General features: G+C 38.0%; 1 protein-coding gene across 1 annotated transcript in view; it reads right to left on the minus strand.

Annotated features, from left to right (window-relative positions):
- Tnks (tankyrase) overlaps positions 1-8,435 on the minus strand; it is a 148,735-nt gene extending 140,300 nt beyond the window's left edge. Inside the window, exon 1 of the mRNA XM_020152882.2 lies at positions 7,722-8,435. Within this exon, the coding sequence (XP_020008471.1) occupies positions 7,722-8,391 (670 nt within the window). The 5' untranslated portion in view covers positions 8,392-8,435. The remainder of the gene's footprint in view (positions 1-7,721) is intronic.
- Positions 8,436-10,006: the final 1,571 nt, after the last annotated feature.

The following is a 10,006-nucleotide window of genomic DNA, read 5'->3' on the forward strand; positions in this document are numbered from 1 at the left end:
TATATATATATATATATATATATATACACACACACACACAGAGAGGGAGAGAGAGAGAGAGAGAGAGAGAGAGAGAGAGAGGGTTTTTTTACTTTTGTTTTGAAGGATTCAAGAGTGAGTGTCATCAGGGCCCAGAGACAGTAGAATGAGTGGTTATATAGTTCAATGGGTACAGAATTTCTATTTAGAATGATAAATGTTCTGGAAATAGACAACGGTGATGGCTTTACAACATGGTAAATGCACTTAATCCTCTAAAAATGCATATTTAACAGGTTAAAATAGGTAAATTTTATATTACGTATATTTCACACCAAAAATAGAGCATGTAACAAATTTAGGAGACAAGTTCCCAACATACACAAAAGCAAGGAAATGAAGTATGAAAAAGCATTTGAGAAAACTTTGGAAATCAAAAGTCTAAAACTATGTTAAAAAAAAAAAAAAACGCACATCAGGAACCTGAGAACACCTACCTACAGTGACTAATACTAAGACATAATCTAACAGAATAACTGAATTTCAATAAAAGAAGAAGAAGAAAAAAAAAACTTTTGGGACATCCAAGAGAAAAAAGACCAATGAAAATTAAATCAGCTTATCACCAAACCTTCAACATTAGTAACTTTTACTAAAAGAAAGTGTAATAACATTTTAAATACTCAAGAAAGAAGATGAGAACCAAAGATTATGGTAACAATTGCTAGCAACATAAAAAATAAAAAATTCAAGGAATACTGTTTCCCAGGACATCTTCCAGAGTAAATTATAAAGAACAAGTGATAAACCACCAAAATAACTAATAATAAGGGTACTAGTGAAGTGGCTCAAGCTGTAGAGAGCCTCCCTCACAAGTGGGAGGCCCTGAGTTCAAACACCAGTACCTCCCCCTGCCAAAAAAAAGAAAAATTAGTAATAAGGCTGGCAGTGAGCATTTAAAACAGAAATTGAAAAAGTTATAAACTATAAATAATAATTATTACAGATTTTCTGTTGCCATATAATAAATTACCCCAAAATTTAGTGGCTTAAAATAACAACCATGGATTGTTTCTAGTGATACTGTGTATTAACTAAGTTCAAACACAGAAGGCTCAGTGAGACTAGCAGATCCAAGGTAGCTGGCACACTCAGCTGGCAGTGGGTACCGGCTGAGGGCTTCACTAGGGGCTATAGACTAATCTTATTCCTCCCCTCTATAGCTTCTCTCAAAGCTTGGTGGCTGGGTTCTAAGAGTGTGAGCATTCCCAATACATGAAAGTGGAAATTTCAGATCTCTGAAGGCTCAAGGGTCATGCAACATAACTTTTGCTACATTCCACTTATCCTAGTAAGGCACGAGACCAACAACCTCTTGATAAATGGTGCAACATATATCAGGTTAAGCAGAGCTAATATGAAAATCCAAAATGCTGCAAAGTTAAGCAGAATGCTATGAAAAGTTCACACCATGAAACTTTGTTACCTTCTGGTAACATGCATAACGTATGTAGGGAACATAAACGTGTGTTCACACTTGAGTTCCATCCCCAAGAGCAGGTACTACATATATGCAAATATTCAAAAATTAAAATAATCCCAAATCAAAATACTCTGGGGCCCCAAGCCTACATAAAGGATACTCAGCATGTACAAGAAGTGGAGTTAGCCATCTCTAAAGACTATCTACCACATATACACTTGTACAATGAAACTAAAGTTTTTATAAGACAAAGTATGCATTGGCTGTATCTGCTTACAATGAAGCAAAAGTAAGGGCAGCAAAGGCAATCAACTTCTTAACTTTTCAGTAAGCATGTTAGTTTCTGTATTATTTTGAGAGTGTTTGTGCATAGTACAGGATGAAGCAAATGAGTAATTAAGTAATAGTCTAATACTATAATCCCCCACTAGAGAGGAAACAGGAGGATTGTGAGTTTGAAGCCAGCCTAAGGTACATAGTAAGACCTTGTCTCAAAAAAAATGAAAATGTTTTTGTCTAGCTGTAAAATGTTTGCATTTTCAATTAAATGTTATTACAAATAAGTCAAAAGTTTAAAAAATTTAGAAAGCTTAAAAAGTAAAAAAAAAAGTTATAGCTGTGCCTGGTGGCACACACCTATTACCTGCCCTTAGGAGAATGAAGCAGGAGGACGTGGCATCAGGAGTTCAAGACCAGTGTGGGCTATAACAAGATCCTGTCTCAAAACAACAAAAACAAAAGTTACAGCAAGCTAAGATTAAATTATTACTTGAGAAAAAAGTGTATGTTAGTGTGGCATTGTACACAGTTTTTAAAAAGCCTATTAGCATGCAGCAATGCTAAGGCTTCACAGTCACTCACCACTGACTCACAGACTCAGCAGAGCGACTTCCAGACTGTAAGTTCCACTATGGTAAGTGCCCTACATAGCTATACCATTTTTATGTTTTATGTACCTTTTCTATGTTTAAATATACTGTGCTACAATTGTCCTCGGTAGTCAGTCCAGTAAATGCTGTAGAAGTTTGTAGCCTAGGAGCAACACGCTACATCACATAGCCTCGGTGTGTATTAAACTATACCATCTAGGATTGTATTAAGCACACTCTGATATTCACACATAATGAAATCACCTAGTGATGCATTTCTCAAAACACATCATTAAGCAACACATGACTGGCTATGCACTTGTGGAATCCCCTTTCCTTGAGTATGGGCTGGGTGTACTGATTTCCTTCCAACAAAAAGAACTGAACAAAAGTGATGTGATAACACTTTTGAGGTTAGATTTTTAAAAAACTCTGGGTTTCATTTTGCTTACCCTCTCTTAAAGTCAACTGCCATGTTGCGAATTGTCCTATGAAACTGAGGGAGACCTTAAGTTCAACCACCTTCAAGGAACTGCATCTTGCTAGACAATCTAGACATTTACCTACCCCAAGGCCCAGCAATTCTAATAAAGAAAGTCTAAATTCATTAAAAGAATTTTCAAGAACATTCATGATACCTGGTAGAGTGGCTCAAGTGGTAAGAGCAACTGCCTAGCAAGCGTGAGACCCTGAGTTCAAACTCCAGTGCTGCCAAAAAAGAATGTTCATGACAGATTTACTCCTGACAGTAGAAGGAATAAACAAACTAGCATATTCATATAATGAAATCTACTCAGCAATCAGTAGGAACTATTAATACTTGTTTCACACAAAAGAAAACCCATTATGCTGAGTAAAAAAAGTCTTAAAGTAAATGAGTAAACATTTTATGATTCCATTTATAGGACTTTTAAAATGGGCAACTCAGTCTATAGTGGAAAAAAGATCCACAGCAGGAGCAGAGACAAGGTATTAGTATAAGGGACATGAGAGAACAGTGAAGTTATACCAACTTTCTATAAGGGTTGAACTTACCTACCTAAGTGTTTGTGTTTGTCAAAACTCTTAATATACACACAAGATCTGCACAGATCAAATCTTTAAACAAATACTGAACTCGAGATAATGATTTGCAAATTAGTTTATTTAGGGTAACTATACAGATGCCTACAATTTACATGGATATGCATTTAAAAAAGACCAACAGATGGAGGAATACAAAGTCGACAGCGTATAACAGAAATTGTACACTGTCATATTCCTCTATTGCTTAACAGTTTGCTTGTTATCATCTTTTCACTACTAGAGATACATTTATGTATTATCTTACAAATAGCTAATTTAGTCTTTAAATTATTTGCTTCCAAAGAGCAGTGTTATTAAGGGAAGAAAAAGGCCTTTCACATAGCTTTCAAACCAGAAGTTCTATGTGAAGTTTTTAAAAAGAGGTTCCTTAAGGAAAGAGTAAGAGTTAAGAAAATGCTAAGTAAAAGACAATCTAGTTTGTAATCAACAGTTTTAAGTCTAAGAAGATATTTGTGAAACTGGCTCCTTTTCCTCTATTATAAACTTAAACCCTTCAACTCTGAGGTAGAGCATTTGCTTGACATTATTCTCAGGAAGCCATGCAGTGACACATACCTGGAATCCTGGCACTCAGGAAGCTGAGGCAGGAGGCTCACAAGTTTGAGGACAGTCTAGGCTATACAACAAGCCTCTGTCTGGAAATACCAGAAGAAAAAAAGGGAGGGAGGGGGACCACTACAGGACTGAAGTATTGACACCTTTTCTTACCTAGAGATGGGCAGCAGTTTAAAAAACACTGTTTTTCACTAGGAAAAAGCATTTGTACTGTTGAGAAAAAAAACAAAAGGCTTGATCATACTGAAAAATCAAGATTAGGAATGAGCTGAGCAACTTCTGTGGGGTTAAGTGTGTAGCATAGTAGACACCATTCAAAAGAAAACAAAATTGGCACCTTAATTTTGCTAGTTTTGATACTAAAACATCTTGAATTACATATGATAATATAAGTAGTATCAGTTTATCAGGAAGACTATTTCAAACTTTATTCAACTTAAGGTAAATACTATGAAATCTCAGAATCTAATATGTTATTAAAGCCTTTAAAAAAAAAAAACCTCATCTGAACTTTTTGATAAAGAGACTTCATCAGGATTATATTGGCCCCTTAGCAAAAATATGTCACAGGAACTGAAGTAAGATGCTATCACTTTAATTTGGTACTATTTTAAAAGCTCTTTGAGTGCTGTATTTTGAATAGAAAACCAGGGTCAAGGATCTTATCTGTAGAAGAGAAAGTCTCATATAAACTCTAGCCAACAATAAAAAATCTGAAATAGTATTTTTAAGGCACTAGTATTTTGAGAATTTAAATTAACAACAGAAAGAAGACTATGTTCTCATTGTGGATAGGATGATTCCATTAAATACAGTCTCTTTTTTAATTCTTCTAGAAAGAATGAAAGAATAAGGTTACTCTTACAATAATATAAATAAAGTCATAAGGATTTAAATATGGTGTAATATCACTTCTGAGATTATTAAAATGGTTTCATGTCATGTTATGGAACTGTAAACTCATTTTTAAATAGAAATAAAGTATTAGTTAACATTACTCCTTCCAACATTTACTTGACTAGCAAAGTCTCACACCCTTTAAAATTCCTGCTTCAAAACAAACCTCTCTATCTAAAAAGACTAACTACTCCAAACCCAGAATAGCATCATGTACTTTTCTCATCATTCTGTCTTACGTACTTTATGGGATTTTGTTATTGTTTTTCTTTTTAGATTTCCCTACTACACTGCAAGCTCTACAAGGTTTTTTTGCTGCTCCAAGAATTTACCAGCATTTAACACCTGACATATAAGTAAAAAAAAATTTGCAGAAAAAATGAACTATCATTTTTAACTTTTCCATCCAAGAAATTTACTGATTTCCTATCTTTAAAATAGCTATTCTGTGACAATTCAATGACTATCATAATAACCAACTAACAGTCAACTCAGAAGACTTTAAAGTACACAGCCCACTCTTGATGGAAACTTTAATGTTATTCATACAGAGTGTGGTCAACTGACCACAGGATCTTGGGTTTTTAAATCATGGAGAATTTTATTGTTACTGTTTTATCTGTTTTCCACAACTGAGCTGAAAAGTCAGATCAAGGTTAGGTTCTCGTAACTGCATTATAATAACAGGATTGCTTTACTGTTTGTATTCTAGCTGATCTGGGGACAGAAAACTCTAGAACAGAATTAAAAGTAACTTGTGAAAACTAGAAGACATGATTTGGAAGACAAGCACTAATTTATGTGTGACTAATACTAAATAGGTAAATTAATAAATATAACTTATCATTTGTTAGTAAAAGAAGCATGGTAAGAAATGACAAGATATATGAAACAATAAGTATGCCAAAGTAAACAACCTTGGTTGATTTATAAAGTCAAACATCTATCTTTCAGTTAGGCTGAAGAAAAATAAGCCAGGAGTGGTGGTGCACTCCAGTGATCCCAGCATTAGGAAGGCTGGGGCAGGAGGATAGTTTAGGGTTAGCCTGGGCTACATAACCAGACCCTGTCTCAAAAAAAAAAAGGAAAAGAAACACTATTTCATCTAAAACAAGCAAGACCCTTGAGTGAATATCTAGTTAGAAAGTCTATTCATGACTCAATTCAATACATTCCTATGAGTAGTGTCTGTATACCAAGAACGGATGCAGTGACCTAATAATGATTTCCTATGTTTTATACCAGTAGTCATAACCTATTAATGGATCACAAATAGCTCTTACAAAAAATGAATTGCAATATGCTAGAAAATATCAGAGTACCACACATGTGTTAAGGAAAATAGAGTTTTCTGAAACTTTTGATTCAGTTGCATATGTGTATGACAATGTAAAATGTATTTCTATGCATGGTCTGCAATAAAAAAAAAACGTGAGAGCTACCCTTGTCTGTAAGTCCCCAATTACTTCTTCCCTTAAAGCACTGCAAAAGTTTGAAATTCTGCACTGCAACTACACACAAAAATGAAAACTAACCTTAACCCAGACACAGATTATGATAGCTTAAACTTGATTGCACAAGGTCTGAAAATCAAACTGCCTGAATCCAAGTTCTACTACTTTCTGAGTGAATTTGGACAATGAAACAATATTTCATCTGTAAAGCGAGAATGACAATACCAGCCAGGTTGTGATAAAAAAAAAATCAAATAATAAACTTTGAAACATATGTTTTACTATTAACAGAAATGACAAACTGACATACATTAGATATGTGGCAAGAAACTTAACAGAGGGTATCTTTGGGGTGTTACCTTTAACAAGTGTATGTGGGGGGGTGCCTTTTCATTTTGTATCTTTCTGTCCTACTTGAATTTGATTAACAAGTATATATAAAGTACTTACTCCCAATATAATGTTTCTAATGCATATAACATTATTACCTTTATTTTTAAAAATATCAAGAGGAGGTGTCTGGGCAGTGAGATTATGGCTCTTTGCTTCTGTTCTACATTTCTGTATTTTATAGAAATGTATTAGATGTTTCTAAAAGAAAATAATCAACTACTTGTTTAAAAGAAAGAAAAAAAAGACAAAGGCAAAAAGTATGGAGTCTAAAGTTTAGAAATTTGCACTTTTTTGGGGAGAATTCATATGCCAGAGACTTCTAGCTAAATCCTCACACAAACTTTATTCATGAAAAAAAGTGAGATAACTGAGATAAGGTAACCACACACCAGCACAATGGCGTGTTTACAACTTCAAAGCCTGCCTTTTCTTCCACCAGCATAAGACATCCAAATATTCTTCTCCCAGTTCTTTCACGTAAGTCTATTTTGGTTTCCCCAACCAGAGTGTAAATTACTTGCAAAGGGAGAGTTTCAGAAACTGTGTCTACATCTTTCTTTAGGTTACTAGGCCTACAACAGATCCTTAAGCACTTGTTGCGTTACCCGAACCTTGTTCTGGTCTGGATTGTCCTCGAGAGATCTAACTTTGTGAAAACAAACTAAACTAACACAAACAACAAAAACTACCCAAATCCATCTTGCTTCCTACACGCTCAGATGTGAAAAAGTTGGTCCACATTCAGAGACAACCACTACAGGGAGTTTGGGAGTAAGCACAAACCTCACTGTACAAACACTAAAGAATGGATTCACACAAGCCCTTTCCACGCCCCCATCACCCAGGCGCTAACGAAAGAAAGGAACCTCTAACCTTCCCGTGAGGTGTTAAAGAACCCATGACCACGCCCCCATTTTGTCCCATCATAACCACCTGTTTTCTTTTTCTAGTCTGACCACCCTCTCCTCACCCCAAAACCCGTAAAAAAAACAATTCGTCTCTGACCTGCCGCGAAGTGCAAGGGAGAAGACTTCCGGCCAGCCATGTCCTTTGCATTTACGTTTGCGGCGTCCACCAGCCTCTTTACCCGGGACACGTCCCCATTACGACAGGCCTCCAGCAGTTCGCGTAGAGCCCCGCTCACTGCTGGGACCCCTGTCCCGGGTCCCGCCGTCCCAGGCCCCAAAGTTGTGGTACTAACTCCAGCCGCCTCGGGACTCTCAGCCAAGCTCGATCCGGGGGAGGATGGAGAAGATGATGAGGAGGAAATCGGGGAAGAAGAGGACGACGGTGAATTGTTACTGCCACCGCCGGCTGGGTTGGGAGCGACCCCGACGCCAGATGAAGCGGAAGTCGCCGGGACCACGGTGGCGGCAGTGACCGTACAGATTGTGCTGGTGGTACTGCAACAGCTGGTACTGTCAACCGGGTCCGGGGATCGGGGCCTGTCGGGTGGATCCCGACTGCCATCCCCCTCCGGCAGCGCTAGGCCGTGCCGCGGGGAGGCGAAGGGGACCAGGCCGCCGGCCGTGGGGGAGGCTGGGGTGGTCCCCGGGGCCAGGCCGGGACTGAGGGGGGGGGGAGGTGGTGGCGGAGGCGCCGAAGCCCCTGGGGCGGGCTGGAGCTGTTGCTGATGATGGTGGTGATGATGCTGAGAGCGACGCGACGCCGCCATCTTCGGACTCCCCCAGCACTGTCACTGCGGCAACGGCCCCACCGCCCGCCCTCACTTCCGACCTCTGGACCAATCAGCATCCAGTGCACAGGAAATGATTGTGGGCCCTGTGGGAGGAGTTAAAGAGAAGGAGCGAAGTATTTGGAGCTCTGAGAACCACAAACGGAGGGGGCGTGGCTTTGTGACTGAGGGGCGGGCTTTGTGACGCGCTGGCGGGCAGACTGGAGAGATTTGAATGCTGGAACCATCCACGGCCCAAAAATTGGAAACTTCAACTTCTCACTTTTAACCGGCTTGCCTGGCCGAGTTCAGCTCGATTCCCTGGTCTCCTTCAGTTTTTTCCTAGCTTGATCCAGAGTCAGCTCTTGAGGTGTAACTTGTCGCAAGCATCTATCCAGTGTCCTTGTCTGAAAAACGGAACTAATAATACCTACTTGAAAATACCTTGCCAGTCATAATAACTATAATTATCCCAGTGGGAATTTTTTTAAGTGCAATTTTTTTCCCCCAGTTATCCCTTTGGACTCTTTCTCCTTCCCTAAATTTTCTCACTCTACCTACGTACCTTGTTGATCCCTCGGGTTTTTTTTTTTTTTTTTTGTCTTTTTAAAATTATTATTATTCATTTATTCACATGTGCATACATTGTTTGGGTCATTTTTCCCCCCTGCCTCCCACCCCCATCATCTTCCCCCTCCCCCCTCGCTTCCAGGGATCCCTCATTTTAAAATAGTGTTTCAATTCGGATTGTCAGGATTTGGAATTCAGGGTCTACCGTTTGTTAGCTATGTAAATTTGAGCAAAGTATTTTGCCAGCTACACTGTGTTTCCCCTCTGTCAAATCGAAATAACGGTAGTTTGATAAGTGCTAATTATTAAAATCATGATTTTTCCCTCGTCTGTTATCTACTTTATTTTTCTCCCTAAACTCTAATAATTATGAATATGTTCCTTTAAAATTTTTTTTAGCTTAATCTCTCTTCTCCTCCATTCCTCTCACTCTCCCTCTCTCTCCCCTCTCAAACTAAGATAAAAACCTAACTGCTGTCTTATGCACCTTCAGAGGACATTTTCAGCAAATGTTTTTTCTCTCCCTTGCCTGTACCTACATTTATATGTCTGCCATCAAAAGAGCTGTACCCATGAATGGGATAATTTCAGTGAAGTCTCCATTTTATACCTACCATTCAGTAGTAAAATAGGCATTTTGGGAGTGGACACAAATGGAGATTCTGTGCCCTAAGAAAAAACAAGATGGATAAAGCACAGTATTAAACCAAGTGATGGATTGTTGTTTAGCATAATGTTAACTATCAACTAAATGCAATGTGATCAGGAACATAATTGATGAGTGACATTTAATTTTCATCGAATCTTGGGTTATAGATTTTAACTATAACATAATCCCTTTACGTTATAAATTTGTGCCATTGTTCACAGCAGACACTTGACAAAAAGGGTGACTAGATAAGACAACTCCACAGTGCAACTAAAATCAGGCCACAACACACATTTTTTTTGGTTTTTGAATCCTTTTTTCCCTTGCACAAATGGTATTTTATTACGTTTGACAGTCTAATTTACAAATCTCTATACATTTCGAGGAAAACTTCAG

The sequence above is a fragment of the Castor canadensis genome, chromosome 14 (assembly GCF_047511655.1).
Source record: "Castor canadensis chromosome 14, mCasCan1.hap1v2, whole genome shotgun sequence".
In the NCBI taxonomy this organism is placed as follows: domain Eukaryota; kingdom Metazoa; phylum Chordata; class Mammalia; order Rodentia; family Castoridae; genus Castor; species Castor canadensis.